We start from the raw sequence: 27331 nt of genomic DNA, 5'->3' as shown, positions 1-27331 counted from the left end.
TGAGACGCTTTTCTTTTTATGTTTGAGTGTGTGTGTGTGTGTGTGTGTGTGTGTGAGTATGTTTCAGACTGATGTCCTCTCTCCTCCCCATCTTTGTCTCCTTAATGCTGGGCTCTCTGGTAAAATAAATGCAGTAGACAAGAGTTCAAAGCTGCATTTGATGTTGTATTTGCTGAGAGGAGAAGTGAACAAAAGCGCTGAAAGCCTCTCTCACTCCTGCTTTTTCTCTCTGTCTCGGTGGTCTGCTGGTTTCTCTGCCTTTAGCCATTACAGCATTGTGGAAAGGGCAGTGGCCACGAGTTATTAGTTATGGCCTTGCCACAATTTTGTAGACAATTGACCAAATTCCTAAAATAAATAAAAAAAAATAATATTTTTAAACCAAGCAAATTTATTTCACAAAAATGATTGACACATACACAAGTAACATTCAAATGACAAATACTGAATTACTATTAAAAGTTATAGTAAACCGTTGCATGATCGTAGTTTCTCTTGCGCTTTATGATGTGATGTACAGCCCGTGCCGCCACGTTTGCGCGTGCAGTTGAAGTGAGTGCGCTACAAGCATAGTATAACGGCTGAAAGGACATGAAAGTTGAGTTTTCTTAGGTATGGTAGACTTTTTATTTCGTAACAAGCTACAAACATGACACTGATAAGGTTAGCCTTACAACATATACTGAAGCAGGAGTGAGGACAGCACGTTTTTGACTCAACATATAATTATTTATAGGCTATATATCTAACTTTATGCTCAGAACTGTCTCGCGACCAAACCTGAGAAACATTGCTGTAGAGAACAACCTCTCACTGGGACTTCAAGGGACTTCCAACCTGGATAAATGGGGAAACTGGCTCTCTTTATCTTTCCACCATGAAACTTGAGCGATCATAACCCAAGTCACGTGACATGCACTATACAGTCCCTGACAAAAGTCTTGTCGCTTGTGTACAAATTGACCTAAAGTGCCGCTGAAATATATTTCTAATTTTGTGGAACTATTTTAGTGGCATTGTACAATTATTGTACAGCCACAGTAGTGAGATGGACTTTGTAACGACGCCTTTAGTGCCTTTTATGGGTCTTGTGAGTGGGTCAGTGGGAATATACTGAATGCCAATGGAAGCCTTTCTGAAGCCTTTCTCAGCCATCAGCTTTCAACAAAAATATCTTCATTTGTGTTCCGAAGGTGAATGAAGGTGTTACGGGTGTCCAATGACATGAGGGTGAGGAATTAATGAAATAATTTTCATTTTTGGGTGAACTAACCCTTTAACGGTCTTGCGACCCACTTTTAGGCATTGATACACCACTTGATTGGACAGAGGGTTCATTCAGAAATATTTATGTTTGATTTAGGGGCAAAACATCATAAAATAATAGAGTAAACTCTGAAAGAGGACAAAAGAAAGGAAGAGGTAAGAAGAAAGACAAAAAGAATTTGATAGTGCCACATGCAGAAGTACCCCCAAAGACATTGATATCATCAATAAATTAGTTTATTAGGCTAGTACAGAAAAGTTGGTATATACATATTCAACATACATATTTTTTTCAAATATTAACCACAAATAAATCCACAACATGCCAAAAATTTACCATGGAAAACTTAATTTCTTAATTTTAGTTCAAATAAAATCTAAATAAAAGCTAGTTACATTTACTAGGCTACTAAAAGAACAAAGCAATAAGTCAAGAAATTATGTTACGGTTTACCATAGTTAAAAACGGACAGTAAAGATGCATGTTACAAGATTTTGAATGTACTATTCATCACAGAATTCTGAAGAAAAAAAAAATGTAATTGGGATGTCCCGATCCGATCACGTGATCGGAAATCGGGCCTATCACGTGATTTCAGACTCGATCGGGATCGGACGTTACATCCCGATCAGGACTCGGATATATATGTATATTCTGGGGTGAGGTGAGCAGGGGTGCCGTGTAAAAGGTTCGCACTTTCACCACGGTTCATCTCACATCCATAGACTGTAAAAAAATATGGACGTAGCGTCCGTGACGTCACCCATAGGATTCTGATAAGCCGTTCTGAAGCTTAAAGTAGGGGCGAGCTGGGCGTCGCCATCTTGTGAGCGAGTCAACGCGTGTCACTCCCGGATAACAGAAAATGGGCAAAAAGGCGGGATGTGCGCGGAGCTGAGGTGACGCAATAACTATAGACGGCGGATAAATGGCTATCCACTTGTAACCACGCCCTTAATTATGCAGAACCTTAAGGCTTTATATAACGGAAACGAATGAGTTATAAAAAAATTCACCCCCCTCAGAGTTGTCATGAAGATCAAAATTAGCCTTATAAGCCAAAACCACAATTTGTACCAGGCTGTAAACATGTTTTTTTCTGCTTTAAAGTTGAGAATTTTAACATGGGGCTCAATGAGATTCTGCTCCCTTCTGGAGCCTGTCCCTAGTGGCCAGTTGAGGAATTGCAGTTTACATTACTTCCGTATTGGCTTCAAGAGAGATCGCGGGAGGTTGCCGCTTGCTCACATCTGATGACGCATCAATAATATGGGTTGTTGTAACGAAAATATTGCTTTATGTATGTTTCTGTCGATGGATACACGTGCTGGCTCCTCAGTGATACATTACAACAGCGTTAATAAAAGAAAAACGGGCAAAACGGTCTATCTATGTAAACTTTGTTCAATGCATGCAAGTGCTGCCGTATGTTCGAATATGAGCGGTCATTTTCACAGTCATCACTCGGGTATATTCGCCAGAAGACGCGAATGAGAGCGCGCGCGCTGATCTGTCTCTGTGCATCATCCGAAAGCGCGCACTCGTCTCACAGCGCGCAAATATTGAGTTCTCGTTCAAGTCTTGCGCTTAAACGGACCAACTCACACAAGAAGTATGTCAACATGTCCATCTTGATGAGTATCCAAGCAGAAATAGTCTGAATATGCCTTAAGAGGACTTTATACAGCCGAGAAAGACGACGCAGAGCCTTCCATTAGGTCTTAAAGGGGCAGTAGCCTTTACTGCTGTCTGTTTAATGTCAAACAAAAGATAAGGAATCACTCACTGCTCTTGATTGAATAGCTTTTGTAAGGATTAGTCTTTAATTCAAACTATAAGCAGCTATTTTACATTTGATTAGACTACTTTATTCAATTTCTCTACCTAAAAATTTCTCTACCTAAAAACTAATGTTAGACCTATAAAAACCTGAAAAGCATGTTAATTACACCTCAATCAAATTACAGTTCAAATATTTTTTCCCCAAAGTTAGTTTATGACATTGTAGGCAGTTATCATCACGATGATTTCATTTCAAGTGTTCTTTTTTTAAATAAGTTTAGTTTTAGTTAGTTATTTGATGCTATAAAAACTGTGATGTCATGATTGACAGCTGAGATCGACGTCTTCTCTGAGTGAAGTTGTCACTGAGGCACTAACAGACTTTTTTCGGGATTTTTGGGAGCAGATTATTTAATTTAATTTAATTTCCATAACTGTTTATTTCACACCAACATAATTAATTGTTCTGCATCTGTGAGAGTATGGGTGTGCTTTTGATATCGCCATTGTACTTCCTGCTCTGTGCAACTCCGGTCCCGGACTTTTTTATATTTACTGTTGCACTAAAATCCAAAAGTTAAGAATTTATGTTATTTATTACTTGATTGTTTAAGCTACCTCACAGAAGTGCTCTGTTTTTTAGAGTTGTTGAATGTTAAAATAAGGTGAATAAAATAAAAAATAAGGAACATCCTGGTTTGTTTTTTTCGCTCTTCTTTATTCTTTTTTATGTATTATAGAAGTATCGGATTGGGACTCGGTATCGGCAGATACTCAAAATCAAATGACTCGGACTCGGACTCGAGGGCAAAAAAACCTGATCGGGACATCACTGTTTCCACAAAAATATTAAGCACCTGTTTTCAAAAATGATAATAATAAACAGAAATGTTTCTTGAACACTAAATCAGCATATTAGATTAATTTCTGAAGAATCATTTGACACTGAAGACTGAAGACATTAGCATCAGATTCAGCTTTGCATCACAGGAATAAATTACATTTGAAAATATATTACAGTACAAATGTTTAAAAAAATAATAATAATAGTATTTCACAAGTTTTTACTTAGTTTAATAAATCGAGCTTTGTTGAGCATAAGACACTTTTTCAAAAACAACATCTTACCAACCCTAAACTTTTGAACAATAGTGTATTTATTAGGGAATCTTAGGTTTGTTGTTCCATTACATTTTTTTTATGACTCATTATGTTCTCATTGCGCTTTCTCTACAGAAATGCATGAAATTTAACGTGGAGTCGCCCATCTGGTTATCTAAACAACGAATCCTCTGCACACTCAACCAGAGCCTGAAGGATGTGCTAAATTACGGACTCTTCCAGCCTGCGTACAACGGGAAAGCCGGAAAGTTCCTGGATGAGCAGCGTACATTGAAAGAATACCCGCTTCCCGCCATCCCTCCTGTCCCATACCTTGAGGTGAGTGTCTTTCTCTGACCGTACTCAAAGAGCAGATCAAAGGCTGTTGTGGCCGTGTTGTAAACCATTCTGCTGCATATCCATTTTCTGCTCCGCTCCTTCATGGTTCTCTTTCTTCCCTATCTTATATCATCCTCTAAATGGTCTTGCCCTGTGATAGGCTGAGGTAATGTAGCGCTTGTATTTGATACACAACCTGTGGCTTTGTTTACACTTTTTGCTAAGTGCTATGCACGCAAACATACACACATGCACAGGATAAAGTAAGAGAGTAAGAATGGGATTAGGGATGTCAATTTTCACAAATTCCCATGATCGATTGTCGTTTAAATTAACGATCAATTAATCGATTAATTGTTAACCATAATACTAAAATATGCGTCTACAGCAGTGGCAATATGCGTCTACAGCAGTGGCAATATGCGTCTACAGCAGTGGCTTGTAGCCAACTGCATGACAGGATGTGCAAATGCTGCTCAAAACGCCATGTTCACCAAATGAATGAGAATGATTTTTTTATCTAAACAAAGAGCTATGGGATTGTAAAACTAGTCGATGTTATTTCAAATTTAATTAAATGACTTATTTAATAACCAAATATAACCTGTAGGCCTAATACAACACGAACGCCGCCTCAGATCTGATTATTCAGAATGTGTGGACGCTCTTCCAAGAACAACGTGCTGAAACATCACCTAAACCCAATTAATTCAAACGATTTATTAAAATATTGTTTTCATTAATGTTATGTAATGTGACAGTCCCTATCATAGTTATTATTAGTTGTGCGTTGCTGTTTGAACTGCGCGAGCTGAAGCAGATGCGCTGAATCAACACTGGTAAGTTACACTGAAGCTTTGCTAGCGCGTTATTTAACTCAACAAAAAGCTTCCTATATGAAATTAATCAGATTTATATAAAGTTAACACAATATTACAAATTATATATCTTCACAAAATGATGCGAATGCACAAGTGAACTTGAATTGAGTTGCTGATATTCATATGGGAGACGCGCTCTTCCTGGAACAACGCTCTGAACATGGCAACTAAACCCAATGACTTTACAACCATTTATTAAAATAGTGTTCTCATTTCTGTTATATAATATGACAGTCCCAATCATCGTTATTATGCATTGCTCTGTATGCGCTAAAGCCGAAGCACTGAATGAAAACCGGTAGCCATCCCTGACTGAAGCCATTTGCTAGTGTGTTTTATTTCGCTAAAAGAAACGCATCCTATATGATTGATCACATATATAACGTTACAAAATAAATGTAATATTACAAATTACTTCAGCACAATCTGATGCGAATGCACAAGTGAACTTTAACCAAGTTACATGCGCGAGTCAGAGTGCGTGACCGAGAACCATGTTGTGCACGCTAGTGCTGCAACGACGCGTCGACGTCATCGATGACGTCGACTACGGAAATACGTCGACGTTCGTGAAATGCGTCGACGCGTCGTGTCAGACGTTCATCTCGCGTAATGTTGGCTTCTGCTCCTGGTTCTATCACAAAAACCTAGACCGCGAATATCAAAAGTATGGGAATACTTTAAACAGAGGCCAAACAGTGTTTCCCACACATAGACTAATTTGTGGCGGACTGCCACATAATCAATAACGGCCGCCACATTCGTCATTCATTCATTTTTACGCTATTTAAAAGACGCACGCATATTCGTTTAACTGCATTTCCTTAACTTCTCTCTCCGCCCTTTTGCGCGTCTACTCACTCACACACACACGCGTTGCAATTGACCGTAAAACAAGTTTTATTGCATTTTGGCGCATTTAGTATGGCATAGCTTTTAAAACCAGAGCAGTTGAATAACAGAGTTGCGACACGCCTTCATCACGCGACAGCGCGCGGTCACGGCGCTCATATAATTCTAAACAAACCAGCGCGGTGTCAATCAATACAGACCAGTGTTTCCCAACCGGGATACTGAGCAAAAGATGCCGGGACGCACTTACACTTCGGTTCATCTCGCATCTGATGACGCATCTTTAATATGGGTTGTAACTTGAAAATAATGCTGTATGTATGTTTCTGTCGATGGATACACGTGCTGATTCCTCAGGTACACTACAACAACAGCGATAATAAAAGAAAAACGTGGGCAAAACGGTCTCTCTTTGTAAACTTTATAAAACGCATGCGAGTGCTGCTGTACGTCCGAATATGAGCAGTCATTTTCACCGTCATCACCCCCGTGTAGCCAGGAGACTCAAATGAGAAGATCTGTCTTTGTGCACTCGTCCCAAAGCGCACAAATATTGAGTTATCTTTCAAATCCTGTGCTTAAACGGACAAACTCACAAAAAGTATGTCAAAATGTCATAGCCTACTCTATGCCTTAAGTGAACTTTATACAGAAAATACGACGACTATCCGTGGGTCTTAAAGGGGCAGTAGCATTCACTGCTGTCTGTTTAATGTCAAACAAAAGATAAAGACATCACTCACTGCTCCTGACTGAATAGCTTTTGTACGTTTAATAAGGATTATTTTTTAATTTTAAACAGTTAAATGTGTGGTTATTTTACTTTTGATTACTTAATTCCATTTCTCTACCTAAAAACTAATGTTAGACCTGCCTGAAAATCCTGAAAAGCATTGTTTATTTTATTCTCATCTTTGCTCAATAGTATTTATTTGTGCTGCTGCTTCTATTTAAGTTATCTGTTCTTATTTTCTTTATTTTCATTTGACAGTAGTCCTTTTTCCCCTGAACATAGCAAATACCGAACTGTACTGAAACGTGAACCTAAAACCGTGATACAAACTGAACTGTGAGCAGTCTGTACTGTTACACCTCTAGCGTAACTTATGCGAGGGGGTGCCACAGAATTTTGAAAAATTTCAAAGGGTAAAAAAATTAATCGTTAGATTAGTCGACTAATCGAAAAAATAATCGTTAGATTAGTCGACAGAAAAAATAATCGTTAGTTGCAGCTCTAGTGCACGCGCTCTTCCTGGATCAACGCAATGAAACACACGGCAAATAAACCCAAATACTTAACAATCACAATGTTTTATTACAATAGTGTTCTCATTACTGTTGTGTAATATGACAGTCCCACTCATAGTCATTATTAGCTGTGCATTGCTGTTGGAGCTAAATGCTGAAGCTAATCACCGCCACGCTTTTACTACCGCTGGCCTCTAACATTAATTATTAACCAAATGCATCCTTATGAGATAAATCAGCTATAGATAGGCCTGCACAAAATAAACACAATATTACAAAATTTGCACAAAACAAAAGGCTGCGAATGCACATGCAAACTTGCAGTCATGATGAAGGTGTGACTCCAGCTGTAAAATGGTCCCAAATAGAACTGGGGCACGCTCGCATCATTTTTCCTCCCGTTTCGCATTTGAGCCGCACGCACGCGCATGACCCTGCTTAATCGATGATCGATAAGTCTTATCGATCAAATGTCTTATCGACAATTAATCGATCATCGATTAATCGTTGACATCCCTAATTGGGATACAGTGTTTGACAGATGGGAAGATAAAATCACTTCACCGTCTTTACCAGTGTGCAAATTATTTGACTTTTTAAAAGAATTGTGGTCAGCAATTTTCTGTTAGGGTTTGTGCAACTCATTGTTTTTGGTGCTCCCAGTCCCAGCATAGTTTGCTGACTGACAATCAAAACACTTTTTCGTGATGTATAAATCTGTTTAAAGATGCAGAATATATTTGTCCCATATCAGTTATCAGGCCAGTTATCAGTTACCATATCATATCAGTTTTATATCAATAAGGTTCCATTTGTTTACATTAGTTAAAATGAACTAACATACTTTTACAGCATTTATTGATCTCAGTTCATGTTGAATTCCAACATTTACTAAAACATTACTAAAATCAAAAGTATGTGGTAATATTTTTTATGGATCTGAGCTAATATGAACTAACAAGAAACATTTATTTTTATAAATAATAATAACGTTAACAGTGATTAATGAATACTGTAACAAATGTTTTGCTCACTGTTATTTAATGCAGGAACTAATGTTATACTCTAAATGTTGGGTTGTTTCAACTCAAATTAGGGTCAAATATGGACAAACCCTAGCCCGGTCTTACCAGACTCTCGTACATTTCATTTGTACATAGAGTCTGGCCACTCTCCATTGACAAGCGTTTATTTCCGCGAAGGCGGGCATTCTGTTGAAGTTTAAAACTATCGGATCTGCCCTCAGCCACTCTGGATCTGCTATAACCAATCGCTGACGTTTGGTCGTGATGTATGTCATGCACCCTTCGCCTGTTTCACACAAATCCGACAACATAAATGTGCACTTGTGCAGGCCACCTCAGTGATAAAACCATAGGATTAAACCTAAACCTTGTGCATCCGGATTGTGATTTATTCACGCCACGGTGGAGAGTTTTGTGATTGGGAACGCACTGCTCACGTGGTCCGTAACATGATTGTATGCTGTAAATAAAATATCATATGTTTGGTATTATAATAAATGCTGCTAATAACGGACGAATTCAAATGTTTACGTGCTTTTATTTTAATTAGTTTGAGCGGTGATGAAATATATTGCTCTTGTAAATACTTGCCAGCATTTTAAAGAAATACAAGTCTAGAAATGCATTAAAATCACAGCAAAGCAACCGTACGGTGCTCTGCAGTGGTCAAAAATGATTATAAACAATGAATTTTTAAGTTATATATTTTAGAAAACTCAGAGATGTGGATTCGGACAGCTATTACATCACCACATGACCTTGGTGTTTGAATAAAGCAGTAGATAACTCAGCCGGGGATTTTTACGTGGGTGGTGGTGGAAACCGACGGCAATAAAATCACTGACTAGCCGCTGTAAATGATGGCAATACCTTCCGACCCCACGAGGAACAGTTACCGTCCAAATAGGGCTTCAGCCAACTCCTTCACCACTAACAGAGTGAGGAAAATCAAACTTTTCCTGAATTCACCCTGTTGGAGAGGAGGGCCACCAACAAACCCCAGCAAAGACTGTTATTGCTCCGGCTTTAACTTCTGAATATTCGGCAGCGGTGCCACAACAGACTGAATGGTTTCTTTCGCATCTTTCTCCGCCGCCATTACTGAACTACAACTCAAACTAGCGCAGGACATCAACGTCATCGTTCTTAGCCACTCCCTCTGTTTGCTGATTGGACCAGTAAAAATTTGTTTTGAGAACACACCGCAGTCCCAGACGTAGTACTGAAGGAAAAAGTAAAATTGAGCAGAAGTATGTAGAAGGGCAGAGCCAGGCTAGACAAACCCAACCATTGGTTTAAAATTTTAATTAAAATGTAATCCAACGGCTGAGTTTGTCCATATATAATCCAAATTTGGTTTGAAACAGCCCAGCTTTTTTTAGAGTGTACCTAGTGGTCAAATTGTCACATTAAATAGAAAGGTCAGTTGTTGGATATATATTTAAGAATGCTAAGTAGTTTAAGCCCTACTTAGAGGGTCATACCCCCAATCCCGCTATAATTCATACCCTGGTCTTGAGGCTCAATATGTGCACCAATAAAATAAAAGCTTGGCTTGCTTACAGTGTGTTCTGCAGATCTCATTTTGGCACCCTGCCTTTCTGAGTATATCTCCATTGTTCTGTCCTCTTCTGTCAGCCTGTGTGGTCAGGTATACTCAGATTATCATTTCACCTGATTTATCATTCCAATTTTGACTTTTGGGGACTGTAGAGAGCATTTGAGAACGAGAGCAAACAAGAGTTGGCTTCTGAAAAATGGCCTCTCCATATTTCTGCTGTGAGCAGATAAATAACAGAAAGAAATCATTTCCTTTATGCAGTTAGGCTCTTTTCTGAATTTGTTGCTGCACTAAATTTATTACAAATGTCTCCTAGGTGCCATAAACCATGACAAGCATGAATTAACATCCCAACATGTTTGCCATCAGTTAAAGACACACATCTATATTAGCCTTCTTAATGTGTTTGAAATGTTTGACTCTGTTATAGACATACTGACATAACCTACAACAATAGTATCTATTTTGTTCTATTCTATTATTTTGTCTCTTGTTCTCTCATGCTATCTATCTGTCTGTCCATCCATCCATCCATCCATCCATCCATCCATCCATCCATCCATCCATCCATCCATCCATCCATCCATCCATCCATCCATCCATCCATCCATCCATCCATCCATCCATCGTTTGGGTCTATCTATTTCATTTTTCATTTTGTAAAGTGACTTTGAGTTGTAGCAATGCACTATATAAAATGAATGTTTTATTATTGTGATTTATATATAAATATAATTTAAAATAATGTAAACCTAATGGCAACTCCCCTGTCAAGTCATCTCCAGTTCACACAAATCTCAGCCAATCAGAAACTATCTGATTATATATTATAATAAAACATGACGATTTGAAATGTTTCAAGCATTGAAGCATCTCATGTATTGAAAGAGATGTATAGACCACCTCAGGCTAGCATAACAGAATCTAACATCAAGTAAGTTTAATAATCAATTTTGGACCAATAAGATTTTGTTGTGGGCAAACACAATTTGTTAGAAACAGCAACCAAAAGACCAACAAAACTTGTTGAATTATAGTTGACATTTCTAGTTAGAACATAAGGATGATCACAAAGTATCACCCTGTATACATGACATTTAACTGGTAAATATTTAACTGGTGAAAGTATAACTTAAAGTGCCCCTATTATGCTTTTTTAATATTCCCTTTAATGCAGTGTATAATATAGTTGTTTGTGAATGTGAGTGTAAATGTTCTGCAAAGTTGTAAAGTGCACAGTAACTTTAAAATAGCATAATAGGGACATTTTAGTATGTAAAGTCTAAAGCAGTGGCCGGAAGTTTTGGAAGTGACAAATCATATTGTGTACATTTTCAACAAAGTTTGCTGCTTCAGTTGTTCTGGTATTGATTCACATTGTTTCTAGATTATTGTGCAGAGTGATCAGATGCATCTGAAATAATTGCTAAAAACTTCTTCCAAAAACACATATTTCACCTGCCCTGTCACAGGCCATGTCCACACGAATACGTTTTCATATAGTATCATATCTTTTTCGCTCCGTTTTGGCTTTCCATCCACACTGAGACAGCGTTTTTAGTCCACGAAAACATAATGGTTGATCGAGTGCATCCTGGACGCATCAGTGAATGGTGAGATATTTTGCTAAATAAAATGATCTTGCTAAAAGAAGTGTGTGATAACTTTATGATGTCTGTATGGTCTCATTGAGCTTTTATGAGGTTTTACGCATGTGCAGTACGTTGAATTAGGCGTTTAATGATGTTCCAGTGTGGATGAGAAACTTTTGGAAAACATTAGTGTGGACAGAGAGCGTTTTTGAAGCGAAAACTCTGAAAACAAATATATCCAGATTAATGTGGACATAGCCACAAAATGACTAGGTAACATCACTTAACTAATCATATCAGCACATGGGGAAAGTGTGAGTCAGGGGAAATCACTCTATCATTCTGATTGGATTATAAGAGCAGAAAGTTTGCTATAAAAGAAGGGAAGAAGTGCTTCCAGTCGTCGTGTTCTTGTGTTATCAATGGTCACCTCCAAAGAAGTGCAGCCATCATCGCTTTTCATCAAAATGGCCAAATTTCTCCCAACCACCCATAAACAATTTATTGTTGATCCATGCATTTTCCAGTTTGATGGAGCAACATGTCAAAGGCAAGAGTGGTAATGAAGTAGCTCAGAGATCATTACATTGAAATTATGGATCCGTGGCCAGGCAATTCCCCGAGTCTTAATCCTATAGAGAACTTGTGGTCAAACCTCAAAAGAGCAAGTGGACAAGCAGAAGCCTACAAATTGTGACTCCAAGCACTAATAAGGCAATTCTTGGGAATTAAATAAGGACACCATCAGTCTAAATTTGGCCCAGAAGCTGATATCCAGCATGCCAGAGTGAATTGCAGAAATGATTAAGAACAAGGGCCAACAACGTAGATATTGACTCTTTGCATATAGTATTTATTTGTTTTGCCAGTAAAAGCTGATAAAAGTTATGAATTGATTATAATAGTTTTCCAGTATTACATAGAAACATGTGAAAAAATTATGTACAAATACTGAAGCACTTTGTGAAACACAAAATTTATGTCACTGCCAATACTTTTGGCCACTGCTGTAGACTCTTTGTCTGATAAAAAGCAAAACTGTCAAACGTGAGTGATATACAATGTGTGTAAACAGAAGGAGAGGCATTGTGTTTGTGGCGTGTGTGTGGCATGTGTGTGTGCTTCATCATTTCCCAAAGCAACCCGCTGCACGTGAGTGGTCCGCGATCGTTTATTGTGTTGTCATTGCTCCTGGCAAAGCATTGGCACGCTTCATATGGCTCAGACCCATCCCCGTAATTTAGGCACCATCACTTCACAGCAGAAGGTCCATCGACACACCAGCGGGTCTATAGATCTGCCACATGCTGGCCTCCAGAACTCCCCTAGTGAACAGAGCCCTCGTGGGTTTGCTAGATGGGCTCATAGATTGAGGGATGGGGGGTATCTGATTGGTCAGATCTTAATAGAGGAGAGTGTTGGCACTGTGGGTGTTCGCGATGCCCTGCACTCTTCACGGGCACGTGGTTTTGTGTACAGCGTTTGCTTCTGCAGTTTAAAGTCATGGCTGTTTTCGCAGTAATGTTTTGCACTATGGTTTTGTAGTTGGTGTCGTGCTTTGGGATAGATGTCGCTGAGGTGCAGGGCAGAAGAATTTCGGGTTGTGCTGAGAATTATAGTGTCAGCTCACTTGTACTGCTACTGCCCACAGACAGAGAGACACGTAGCGCAACAGCGGGATTCTGTGGTGAGTTCTGAGCGTGTAAGATCTATCCATTCTTGTTGTTTGTGAGCTTCTGACATATTTTTCTGTTTGATCATGGCATTTTGACTTGGTTGTTCCTGAGGCGTTTGTTAATGGTCTTGAGTTTGACAGCAGTGCATTACTTTGAGTTTCCAGTCTGCCTCTGAGTTTCTTAAACTTTGCTTTTGTTGTTATGGTTGAAATGCTGTTTTTTTCCCCATCACCTCATAACTCAAGAGGATTGTTTTCGATATCAGTTATCTTGGTATTTCACATAATGTTTTTTACTCACCCATAAACCTGTATGAACTACAGATCAAAATTGAAGTCGTCATTTACTGAAGCCAGATGTTCCCCAACCTCTCCTTGACACATTCATGCACTGAACAATTTTGAAAATATTATATGTATATCTATTAATCTTAACTTTTAATTATTTTCATTTTATTTATTTTTAAATCAGTGTGTGAGTTCATAAAAGAGAGCAGAATAACCAGTGAATAGTGACTTAAAATTTGGTCCATTTCTCAATGTTAGCACATGACTTAAGAAGTCGGAAATATAGTATAAAAATGTTATACTTCTATGGTGCATTTATGACTTTTAGGTCCTGAAAGCTCTGGTCTCCATTCATTGAAATTGTATGGAAAAGAGAGTGACCAACACCTTTTTCTTCCAAGACAAAATAGTTGTACTATTTTGTTTGCATGACATGAGGATAAGTAAATGATGACAGACTTTTACATTTTGGGGTGAACTAAGTGTGTAATGCAAGTTTATGATGCAGAGACAATTGTAAGTACAACATTTGTAAGTTGACTTGATGAAGAATATAAAAGTGCAACCCTTTAGCAGATATGCTTTAGCGACATTTGAACTTTTGGCCAAAACTAGTGATATGGGCTGTAGAAACAGTCATTACTTTGTACTATTTTGTGCCCTTTGTGGTGTAAAAATTACAGACTTCATCTTTATTTCCCAAAGCTGTTCAATTCTTGTATCACCATAGTGCCCTTGAGCAGAATACTTAAATGGATAGTTTACCCAAAAATAAAACGTATCATTGTTTTCTCACCCTTATTACACGGCTCTGAGAAATACTTGATTCTGATTGGTCAATCGCGCATTCCAGTGGTATGTTATTTTCAGATAACAACCGCTCATTTCTATGCTTAACACTGGCGCCATCTTGTGGCTGTTAAATACTTAAACAGCCATGGCTAGAATGGAAGAATTCAAGGTGGGTTTCCTTTATAAAGTTTTAAATATGGATATTTTTCTTACACAAACGCATCGATTCAAATCAGAAGGCTCTATTAACCCATCGGAGTCGTGTGGAGCACGTTATTTGACGGACAGCTGCATTTTTTATGGACTTCAAAAACAGCTACAACTACTGCTGGGATTAACGTTAGCCTGGACTTTTTAAATATAACTCTGATTGTATTGAGGGTGAGTAAATCATAGGTTTGGTTTCATTTTTGGGTGAACTAACCCTTTCAGCATTCATTTTTAACATTTAGCAGTAATAGATAAAGGCTTAAAGCCGTTTGGAACTGTTTTTCTTCGCTGAAGCTTTGCGTTAGAGCTAATAAAATATTTAATCTCAAGACAATATTTTGTGTCTATTTTATTTGAGATTAGTAACCGTGTAATAAGCGGGATAATGTACACCCAGCCGGTTGTTATGCAGAATAAACCCCTTCAGAGTGATACAAGTCCTGATCACTCTGTCTAGGTTTATTCTGCGATAACCACCGGCTGGGTGTACATTATCCCTTACTTATATCGTTCCAAACATGTTCATCTTGTTCATCTTCTCAACATAAATAGATATTCAATCAAACATAAAGATATTTTTGATGGAATCTGAGAGCTCTCTGACCTCTCAATATACAGCAATTTAATTAACACTTTCAAGGTCCAGAAAGTTAAAAGACTTCAACCTTAATATTATGAAGTGGTTAGACTTTCTCCTTGCTTCATAAAATTAAGATTTAACCACTGGAATTTTAATTTGCACTCCTAATTTAAGTAAATTTCACATGTATGGAATTAAGTCAAATCTACTTAACTTAGTTGTAAAATGTAAAATGAACTAGTAACTAATGCAAACGAGGCTCATTGGAAATACGTGTCTCTGCCTACATTTTTGCAACACCCGAAATATGTACCTCCAGGTACGTTTACCTGCACTTTTGGGGTGAAACGTCCACCGGAGGCGCTAAGTGGTAATATTTTTTCTCCATTCCTAGACTGATCTCATGATATGGTGTATGTATGACACACCAATTCGTATGCCATTTTGGCGTGCTTTCAAGACGCATGATCGCTTTTTAGCGTGTTTATCAACGCCGCTACATTCTATCCCTACACTGCCCCTACCCCTAAACCTACCCATCACACACGCACACACACAGCCCTTAAACCTACCCATCACAAGAAACATTCTGCATTTTTACATTTTCAAAAAAACTATTTAGTATGTTTATAAATCCAGTTACCTTGTGGACACAAACACATATTCAGACGCATTTTGAACGCGTAACTCAAACGCTTCCCTAAACCTACCCATTTGTGTGTGTGTGTGTGTGTGTGTGTGTGTGTGTGTGTTCTGTTCGCAAAGGAGCGCGATCATCATTTCAACGACTAAAACATTAATATCAACTCTGTTCTTCACAGGAAGATATCGTATAACTTTAGAAGACTTGGAATGCAACATGAGTTAATACTTTTATACCGTTTTTTGGTCAGTTTTTGAAATAAATACATATGACTGTACATTTATTTGACTGTTACGTGTTTTATATTGTTGAGAGTTGGTAGGTTTAGGGTAGGAGTGGAGATAGTTGCTCCAAAATATAAAATTAGGCTATAAATATTCATTCTGTGAGATAAGGTTGGTGCGTGTGTGTTTACGCGAAGTCATGATGTCATGTTGCGCATCTGGAATGGAGAAAAAATATTACCACTTAGCGCCTGTCTGGTACAAAATGTGATTTTGGTCTATATAGCTGTATATGTGCTATATATGTGGTTACACTTTTTTTTTCTTTTTTTTTCTTTTTTTGAATTTTCTGTTTAAATTATATTAACGGCATGGCCACTTGAGTGACTGGTGTATTGCTGCTGCTGTCACTACTAGCAGTTTGTCAGCCAGGCTCCACCCACTGCCGAGGCTTCTAAAATGCTCTTCAGAAGCCTTAGGGGTGACGTCACATACACTATGTCCATTGTTTTATACATTATATTGTCTTGACATTCACTTTTTTGCTCACCAGCCACTGTGGCTAACGGTTTTTCAAAGTTACTAGCAACTAGCAACATTCATTTAAACCATAACTGATGAAAATACTCGCCAAAACTGACATTGTCATTATTTTATGTGTATTTGACTATTTATGCGCAATATACACTCACCTAAAGGATTATTAGGAACACCATACTACTACTGTGTTTGACCCCCTTTCGCCTTCAGAACTGCCTTAATTCTACGTGGCATTGATTCAACAAGGTGCTTAAAGCATTCTTTAGAAATGCTGGCCCATATTGATAGGATAGTATCTTGCAGTTGATGGAGATTTGTGGGATGCACATCCAGGGCACGAAGCTCCCGTTCCACCACATCCCAAAGATGCTCTATTGGGTTGAGATCTGGTGACTGTGGGGGCCATTTTAGGACAGTGTTCAAGAAACCAATTTGAAAGGATTCATGCTTTGCAACATGATGCATTATCCTGGTGGAAGTAGCCATCAGAGGATGGGTACATGGTGGTCATAAAGGGATGGACATGGTCAGAAACAATGCTCAGGTAGGCTGTGGCATTTAAACTATGCCCAATTGGCATAAGGGGCTTAAAGTGTGCCAAGAAAACATCCCCCACACCATTACACCACCACCACCAGCCTGCACAGTGGTAACAAGGCATGATGGATCCATGCTCTCATTCTGTTTACGACAAATTCTGACTCTATCATCTGAATGTCTTAACAGAAATCGAGACTCATCAGACCAGGCAACATATTTCCAGTCTTCAACTGTCTAATTTTGGTGAGCTTGTGCAAATTGTAGCCTCTTTTTCCTATTTGTAGTGGAGATGAGAGGTAACCGGTGGGATCTTCTGCTGTTGTAACCCATCCGCCTCAAGGTTGTGCTTGTTGTGGCTTCACAAATGCTTTGCTGCATACCTCGGTTGTAACGAGTGGTTATTTCAGTCAAAGTTGCTCTTCTATCAGCTTGAATCAGTCGGCCCATTCTCCTCTGACCTCTAGCATCAACAAGGCATTTTCGCCCACAGGACTGCCGCATACTGGATGTTTTTCTGCGTTCACACCATTCTTTGTAAACCCTAGAAATGGTTGTGAGGGAAAATCCCAGTAACTGAGCAGATTGTAAAATACTCAGACCGGCCCATCTGGCACCAACAACCATGCCACACTCAAAATAACTTGAATCACCTTTCTTTCTCATTCTGACATTCAGTTTGGAGTTCAGGAGATTGTCTTGACCAGGACCACACCTCTAAATGCATTAAAGCAACTGCTATGTGATTGGTTGTTTAGATAATTGCATTAATGAGAAATTGAACAGGTGTTCCTAATAATCCTAAATAAGAGTGTATAAGCAGTAAAAAAAAACTTGAAAAAGAGCCCTTACTTTGAGGCGGTTTATGCGCACACACTTTAAGTGTGAGCACAAAATCTGCGGTAATGAGTAAAATTATGCACAATACACGCAGTCCCACTTTGAAATTTAAGCCCTGTAACACCAACCATATTCATCCGGAACAAATGAAACAAGTAAGGGAAAGAGTGTCTATGTGTCAGCTCTCTGTCAGAGAGATGAGAGATCAAGAAAGCGCAGTTGGTATCGTGTATCTATTCTGCAGAAAATGAGTATGGGAAGTGGCAATTTCAGTATTGACATGTATCGAAAAATCTAAATTTTTGACAACACTACATTCCACATAGTTGTTTATTATGTTTTATTTATTTCAGATGTTTTTTTTAAAAGACAACTAAAAAAATGTATAGCCTATATTATATATAAAATTCAACCTGCCAAAGTGGCTAGTAGGAGTGAGCTACATGCCACTGCTGAAATCCACCCACATTTGGCGGATTGGCGGGTATTAATGTCAAGCCCTGAAGGTAATGAAGTACCTGTCACGGATTCAACCAGCATGACATCAGCTCCAGGTCCTTCAGCTCCGTCCACTTGTTCACAATCATCGGAATATTAACCTGCCACACCTGTCACGCCCTCATCAAACACCCTTCATAAGCACACAGCACACTCACCAGTTGTCTGGTCTCTATAGTCTCATCATGAGAGTGGTCCTTACCTGACTACCTGTGATTACCTACTATACCTTTTTCGTCTTCCTCAAGCCATCGATCCTTCAGTCTGCCAATCATCTTTCTTCACACCTCCCTAAAAGAGAGAAAAGGCTTAGAGTTAAGTGTGACTGTCCATTGAACTGCTATTGTTCTTCACTTACCTGCGATCTTAAAGATCTAAACATGTGAATAAAATCTTGTTCCGTTCATCTCTATGTCTCATCTCATGTTTCATGAAGCTACCCAACCGAGACCTAAATACTTGGTACACATTTTTAGAGTAGAAAGTCAAGATATCACAAAACAGCAATTTACTAAACCTGACAACAAAACCAACAATAAAACTGTGTAAATACAACTATAAAACAGTGAAAATGCAACCTTATTATTAATTCCCTTGTGCATTTTTTTAAAAATTCTTTCTTGAACTAAGTATTTACTTGAACTAGGTATCGTAGTATTCACTTCACAACAGAATCATTTTTATTAGTGAATGACTAACTGATAAATGAGAAACTAACAACATGCTGTTAAACAAAATAAAAACAGCATATAATACAGTTTGAGGATTTTCGAAATGTTTTATGATTAGGGAAGATATGTCAGCAGAATGTTATTCTCAGGCATCATATATATCTTATTTATTAATGAATGCTGTATTTAAAGGGAAAAATGGGAAAGGTTTGGATATTCTTTCAGATATCAAATTGAAAGAGCCTGTATGTATGTATCTATTTATCTATGTATCCATGTATGTTTCTATGTATGTGATAAGGATAATGATGTAGTGATGATGTTTATTTAAAGCAGAGTGTGGTGAACACCGGGAACCAGACAACAGGAATGATGACTTGCTGGATGTTGATGTTGATTTAGCTGGTGAGGATTCAGGTTGGTATACCTTGCAGGTGACGATGGAGACGAAGAAGAGTGATCAAGAACCAGAAAGACAGAAGAGGAGACAAGACGATCACAGATAAGGAGCAAGGTAAGGAGTCTGTGGTGAAACCTTGTATACTGTGACGAGACCAGAAAAGGATCAAATGGTGAACGGTGAATATACAAGGGTGTGTCTATGATGAGGGTGATTGCTGGCAGGTGTGGGTGATGGTGGAGTGTGTGTGCAGCTGGTGAGCAGAGAGGATTATGGGAAGTCCAGTAAAGATGATGTGAGTGATGCTGGTGACTGTGACATTACTTTTCTCTCCCCGGATGCGCATACTCAATAAGCTGGGGTAGGAAGGTTGTCACCCTGGAGGCTTACAAGGGTGTAACTCGGTGGACCAGGATGCTTCCTGGGTGGATCATGCAGCTCAGGGGGCCATGGTGGCTCTGAAAGCTCAGGGAACCATGGTGGTGCTGGCGCTGTTGGCCATTTAGGTACGGCCTGAACTGCCATACCGAAATTTCCTTGGGCAGAGTGGAATCTGGAGTGAGGAACCCTCTCTTGACTCAGAACGGAAGGAGATAGAACCCTCTCTGGACTCAGGATATGAGATAGTGCCTCTCTGGACTCTGGTCACTGGCTGGAGCCCTCTCTGCACACTGGTCATGAGCTGGAGCGCTCTCTGCACTCTGGTCACAGGCTGGAACCCTCTCTAGACTCTGGTCACTGGCTGGAGCCCTCTCTGTACTCTGGTTTGAGGCCGGAGCCCTCTCTGTACTCTGTCTACGGGCTGTAGCTCTCTCTGGACACTGTTCGTGGGCTGGAACCCTCTCTGGACCCTGGTCACGGGCTGGAGCCCTCTCTGGATTCTCGTCACAGGCTGGAGCCCTCTCTGGACTCTGTTCATGGACAAGAGCCTTCTCTGGACTCTGGTCTTGGGCTGGAGCCCTCTCTGGACTCTGGTCACAGGGTGGAGCTCTCTCTGCACTCTGGTCACGGGCTGGAGCCCTCTCTGCACTCTGGTCACAGGCTGGAGCCCTCTCTAGACTCTGGTCACGGGCTGGAGCCTTCTCTGTACTCTGGTTTGAGGCCGGAGCCATCTCTGTACTCTGGCCACGGGCTGGAACCCTCTCTGGACTCTGGTCACGGCGGGCTGGAGCTCTCTTTGGACTCTGGTCACAGGCTGGAGCCCTCTCTGGATTCTGGTCATGGGCTGGAGCTTTCTCTGGACTCTGGTCACTGGCTGGAGCCCTCTTTGGACTCTGGTCACAGGCTGGAGCCCTCTCTGGACTCTGGTCACAGGCTGGAGCCCTCTCTGGACTCTGGTCACGGGCTGGAGCCATCTCTGGACTCTGGTCACGGACTGGAGCCCTCTCTGCACCCTGGTCACAGGCTGGAGCTCTCTCTGGATTCTGGTCATGAGCTGGAGCCCTCTCTGGACTCTGGTCATGGGCTAGAGACATCTCTGGACTCTAGTCATGCGCTGGAACCCTCTCTGCACCCTGGTCACAGGCTGGAGCTCTCTCTGGATTCTGGTCATGAGCTGGAGCCCTCTCTGGACTGTGGTCACGGGCTGGAGCCCTCTTTGGACTCTGGTCACAGACTGGAGCTCTCTCTGGACTTTGGTCATGGGCTGGAGCCCTCTCTGGACTCTGGTCATGGGCTAGAGCCATCTCTGGACTCTGGGCGGGGACAGGAGACAGAACAGGACTCTGGATGAAGACGGGGACAGGTTTTGGAAATGGAGACTCTGGCGTAGTGGTTATGATGGCTGGAGTGGATAAGGGTGGCAGGGAAGAACCACTCTGGAGTGGATAAGGGTGGCAGGGAAGAACCACTCAACCACAGCACACATTCAATATACTGAGCCATAGAACATAAGGGCCTGGTCATTGGAACTTGCTTGTGTAGATGTTGATCTAACCCTCACCAAAACACATGGTGAGAGAGTCTTGACTCTTTCCCTGCCAAACACGGAATTTTCCGTTATTTGTGAGAAAACGCTTCCCTGACAAAAAATGAATTTTCCGGGTTTCTGTGTTTTCGGTGTCAGACCAGAGGTGTCGCTATTACGTATCTTCTCAATGAGTACTAAATCTCCTGATCAAAACACACGCGAGGAAGACGCAGTAAAACAAGCAATCGCATTTAAACAGATGCATTTGCAAAATAACAGTATCATCATCATTTAACATCATATTGTGGTGTGGCAAGCAGCGTGGCGAGGGACCGCGAGAGCGGCCGGTGACGAGTGGTAATGAGTACCAGCTGCGTGACACACCGGTCTCGTCTCGCGGCCAAGGGACGGGAGCATAAAAGGAGGAATGAAGAGGAGAGAGGACCAGGCCTGGATTTATGTTGAGTTTTGTTTTGTGTTTTGCGGGCAGTTGTTTTGTTTATTTATTTGTATATTAAAGTTGTTGAACGTTCGCCGGTTCCCGCCTCCTTCCTTCCCATCTACAAACTTTATTACATTAGTGCCGAAGCCCGGGAGGAAGGAGGGACGCGCTGTCGGAGAGCCCTCGCTGCTGAGGGGGATCGCGGTGCTGAGGAGTTCGGGCAGCGCGGATGATGAAAGACCGCGAGTGACTGCCCGAGGCGGTGGTGCTGGAGTGAGTAAAGAGCGGTGGGACGGAGAGCTCGCTGCCGTGCCCCTGGGTCGAGGTGGGGTGGCGGCCGTCCTGGAGGGAGCGGAGGAGTTGCCGGCGTTCGCTGTGGGCCGGAGCCTGCTGCCGTCCGCCGGAACGGGGAGGAGCAGGGAACGCGGAGCTCGCTGCCGACTGCCCTCAATCGGAGGAGCCACCGCCAGCCGCCAGGGGGCGGAGGAGGATCGGGCCGTCCGCCGGGCGTCCAGCACCATCCCATAGCACTGCGAGGAAGAGCCTCTCAGCTGGTGAGGACCGAGCGGCAGTGTGTCGGGGAACCGGACCAGATTTTTTTTTTTCTTTCTTTCTTTTTCCCTCTCTCCCCTCTCTCGTTCTGTAGCTCCGTGGTCCCGTCTCCATTTCTCTCGCCTCTCTGTCCTTACCTCCAGGTGCCGCGGCTGCCGTGATCGGCCCCCCCCCCCGGGAGAGGGAGGGGGGGGGGGGGGGAGTAGAGCGCAGTCTCGGGAGTGCCCCCCGGCCTGCGAGGGGCGATGGGGGTATGTGGTGTGGCAAGCAGCGTGATGAGGGGCCGCGAGAGCGGCCGGTGACGAGTGGTAATGAGTGCCAGCTGCGTGACACACCGGTCTCGTCTCGCGGCCAAGGGACGGGAGCATAAAAGGAACGAAGGCAGCGGAAGACTAGAGAGGACCAGGCCTGGACTTTATGTTTAGTTTTGTTATGTGTTTTGCGGGCAGTCGTCCGTGAGGGGCTGCCCGCGGTTTTACTTTCGTTTTGTTTATTTATTTTGAATAAAGTTGTTGAACGTTTGCCGGTTCCCGCCTCCTTCCTTCCATCCACGAACTTTATTACACATATAAATATTGATTGAAAAATAGCATATTGATTCACGATTCAGATCGCTAATGTCACATGATTTCAGCAGTTTGACATGCGATCCGAATCATGAATCAATGCACTGATTCATAACCGTTCGAAACTTTGTTTTGAAATCGGCCCATCACTCTATAAGTCGTTATTTAGTGTGTTTTTTTGCGCAAAAACTATTCTCATTGCTACATAAAATTATTGTAAAATCACTGTAGTGAGATGGATTTTGTAACAACGTCTTTAGTGCCTTTTATGGGTCTTGAGAGAGCAAATGACATTGCTGTCAATGAAGGCCTTTCTGAGCCATCGGATTTCAACAAAAATATATTCATTTGTGTTCTGAAGATGAATGGAGGTCTTGCGGTTGTCGAATGACATTGGGGTAAGTAATCAACGAGATCATTTTTATTTTTGGGTGAACTAACCCTTTAAGGGTGTCCTCATTGCAGGTAACCAGGTGGAAAAGCCCAAGGAACTCCACTCCTCTACATAGTCCTCGATCAAGCGGCCATCCTGAAAACAGGTGACTAGACAATCAGTGGGGTTAATATGGATGGGGCAAACTGCTTGCATTGGTTCAGCCGGACTCTGCATTGTAGAACTGGTCTTCTGTCACACCACAGAAGGTAACAGACAGCCAGTTAAGGGATAATGATGTTTATTTAAAGCAGATTGTGGTGAACAGCGGGAACCAAGTGATGGGAAGTGGTTGATGACTTGCTGGATGCAGATGGTGACTTTGCTGGTGAGGATTGGTATTCCTTGCAGATAACGATGGAGACGCAGAAGGGAGATCCGGAACCCACAACGAGATGAGACACAGGTAGGTAGCGAGGTAACAAGTCTGTGGTGAAAGAAACCATGTATATTGTGACAAGACCACACAAGGGGTGATGGTGAATGGTGAATGGTGAATATAAAGGGTGAGTCTATGATGACGTGATTGCTGGCAGTTGTGGGTGATAGTGGAGTGTGTGCAGGTGGTGAGCAGAGGAGTGAGTGAGCTGGTGACTGTGACAATATACACTCCTGAACAAAATCTTAAGACCAGGGGGTTCATTGCAAGTTTTACACATTTCGCACTAGTGGATCATAACCGGGTTGTAAGTGCTGATTCAAAATGCCAAAAGAAGAAACAGGAGCAAGAGACAAAAAATAGAGACTAGGCAATTTATTGAAAACTGCATTTAAACTGAAACAAGCCGTTCATCAGATGATCAAAAGTTTAAGACCATATCCATAAAAAGGTCAAATCTGCACAACAATATGGCTTTCATGTCATTGTCCTTCAAGCAGTCATACTTGTCAAGATCTCCTGATGGCAAAGGCAAAAAGGCTTTCTCTTTTTGAACGTGGCAGGACTGTTGAGCTGCACAAGCAAGGCCTTTCGCAACGGGCCATCACTGCTGAGGTTGGACGCGGTAAGACAGTCATTCTACATTTCTTAAAAAATCCTGAGATTTGTCAAGTGGTAGACCCAAAAAGATTTCACCTGCACTGAGCCGCAGGATCCGAAAAGGATGTCCGTGAAGACAGGTCGATCCTCAACCCAAATTAAGGCCCTTACTGATGCTGACTGCAGCCCAATACCCATAAGACGTCATCTGCCATTTAGAATTTGCAAGGGAGCACCAAACATGGGACATTGAAAAGTGGAAGAAAGTTAAATTCTCTGACGAGAAAAAATTTAACCTGGACGGTCCTGATGGTTTCCAATGTTACTGGCATGACAAGGAGATCCCACCTGAGATGTTTTCTATGCGGCACAGTGGAGGAGGCTCCATCATGATCTGGGGTGCTTTTTCCTTCAATGGGAAAATGGAGCTTAAGGTTGTGCAGGGGCATGAAACGGCGACTGGCTATGTGGATCTGTTGCAGAGGGCATCCCTCTTGACCGAGGGCCCCCGTCTGTGCGGTAATGACTGGGTCTTTCAACAGGACAACGCTGCAATTCACAAAGCCCACCTGAAGAAGGACTTCTTCCAGGAGAATAATGTTGCTCTTTTGGACCATCCTGCACGTTCCCCTGATCTAAATCCCATTGGGGATGGATGGTAAGGGAAGTTTACAAAAATGGACGTCAGTTCCAGACCGTGGATGCCCTTCGTGAAGCCATCTTCACCACATGGAGCAACGTTCCCACCAGCCTCCTGGAAACAGTTGCATCAAGCATGCCAAAACGAGTTTTTGAAGTGATCAACAAGAACAGTGGGGCTACTCACTACTGAGTCCTTTTTTGACACTTTTAGGACTGTTGTGTGTTTATTTTTGGGCTATGGTCTTAAACTTTTGATCATCTGATGAACTGTTTCAGTTTAAATGCAGTTTTCAATAAATTGCCTAGTCTCTGTTTTTTGTCTCTTGCTCCTGTTTCTTCTTTTGGCATTTTGAAGCAGCACTTACAACCCGGTTATGAACCACTAGTGCGAAATGTGTAAAACTTGCAATGAATCCCCTGGTTTTAAGATTTTGTTCAGGAGTGTATTATCAAAATATTTAATATAATATAATTATTTAATTTCTGCTGGCTGACTTTCATCAGGGCTTTTTTTACTAGAAAGTTCCAGTGTTCAATATGACTATATTACTGTATATTGTAGCCTACTATAGCTTTGTGTGAGGAACAGACTGAAATTTAAATCTTTACTCACTAATATAAAATCTTTACTAAAACGTTACAAAATCTGATTCATTTCTTTGAATTTGTTAATTTGGATTATTCATTTCACTGAACTAGGGCTGCACGTTTTCAAGTTTTTCATTAACCGTTAACCGAGGCCCTTAGCGGTTAATAATCGGTTAACCATAGTGTGCGTCAGGGTTATTTTTAGCTTATTAATTTGACGACCACCATCTCCGTAGTGAACGTGCCTATATAGATAAATGCACATCATGGATTACATAATCAGAGAGTAGCCTATTTCTTTTCGTTTTAAATTGTTAAAAGACATTTCAAGTTTCTTAAGATCTATTTCATGTCTGCGAGGCGTACGCTGAGTTTCGTTAAATTAGGATGAGATGCGCTCCAGTTCACGAGCAATGCGAGTGGCGAGGGCGCCTGCACGATTAGAGCATGTAACGTTAGTAAAATATGCAGCCGAGAATGATTCACACAGACTCGCGCGGCGGAGCCTCTCCCAGCAGAGAGTTCAAGCATCTGTGGACTCGTCCCTTCAGCTCTGGCCATCTTGCTTTCAGTCCGCGATTAACTTTTTTGTTTTCTTCATTACAGTTAAAGTAACGTCTGCTTTTCTCTAGTCATTCACAAGTTTCTCACTTCAAACTTTCTTTCTTCTGCTCCGTTATGAACCGCGCGCGGCTCGCGCTCTGCTTCTGCCCTAATGCGACTTATAGTCCAGTGCGACGTATGTTATTTTCCTCTTCATGACGCATATTTGACTGATGCGACTCAAACTCCGGAGCAACTTATAGCCTGAAAAATGCGGTAAGCACTGCATTGCAATACTTGCATTTTGCCCCGTCACTCTCATTTTTAAAGTGCTCCCACGCTTTCTTTGCCCGCTTCATTGCCCGCTTAGAAAGCTGGTCATGACTTCTTCTTGTGGATATTACAAATGTCTGGGAGCGCTCTAGCGGTCTCTAGGGGTGCAAACATATATTACAACTAAATTCAAGGCACGTCATTGACGCCACTTAACCGAGCAAAATGTTTCACTCGGTTACGCAATTTTTAACGGTTAATCAGTCAATCGGTTAACCATGGACACCCCTACACTGAACCTGTTCAAAATTCTAAATAAATTATCCTGTCACGCATCTTATTTTTATAATAATATTTTAAGAAAATATAAGAGTAATTTATCAGGTTGTTTTTTTTCTGCTTCTGTTTCAGTAGACTTTTCATGTTCCTCAGCAGCTCTGCTTGTTTTCAGCATGTTTTGCCTGCATATGCAGTTTGTTGATTCACAGCGGCTTTTTTGTTAGAGGACTGTGATCCTGAGTGCAGCTGTAATGTAGATGTGCAGATGTTTTAACAGCTCACAGTTACGATTACAGCAGTTCACACTCAAACACAGAATCTGTCTCCTTCCACTTAACAGTTTCAGCAAACAGGGCCATAACTGAACAATGTTATGACTCAAAATGGGATATTAATAGTACTTTAAGGCTAATCCATGCAATGTTTCTTGTTTTGGCAGTTTCGCTACAAGAGGCGAGTGTACACACAGACCCACCTGGATGAAAAACAGTTGTCAAAACTTCACACTAAGGTAAGAGATTTAGCCTTTTCCTTATACCCACAATGCATCTGGCCAGTCTACTTTTACTATACCCACAT

At 41.2% G+C, this 27331-nt stretch overlaps 1 protein-coding gene across 3 annotated transcripts in view; it reads left to right on the top strand.

Moving 5' to 3' along the window:
- shank3a (SH3 and multiple ankyrin repeat domains 3a) overlaps positions 1-27331 on the top strand; it is a 462280-nt gene that overhangs the window by 190797 nt on the left and 244152 nt on the right. For 2 of the 3 annotated variants that reach the window (XM_067420066.1, XM_067420065.1), the window contains exons 3-4: positions 4286-4489; positions 27192-27263. In XM_067420066.1, coding sequence (XP_067276167.1) covers positions 4286-4489; positions 27192-27263 — 276 coding nt within the window. Of the gene's footprint in view, positions 1-1915; positions 1932-4285; positions 4490-27191; positions 27264-27331 lie in introns of those variants that run through there. The other variant, XM_067420067.1, reaches the window with a different exon arrangement.

This window comes from Pseudorasbora parva, chromosome 16 (genome assembly GCF_024679245.1).
Source record: "Pseudorasbora parva isolate DD20220531a chromosome 16, ASM2467924v1, whole genome shotgun sequence".
Taxonomy (NCBI): domain Eukaryota; kingdom Metazoa; phylum Chordata; class Actinopteri; order Cypriniformes; family Gobionidae; genus Pseudorasbora; species Pseudorasbora parva.
Note: the sequence above shows the minus strand (reverse complement) of the source record. Positions and strands in the feature narration are given on the sequence as shown.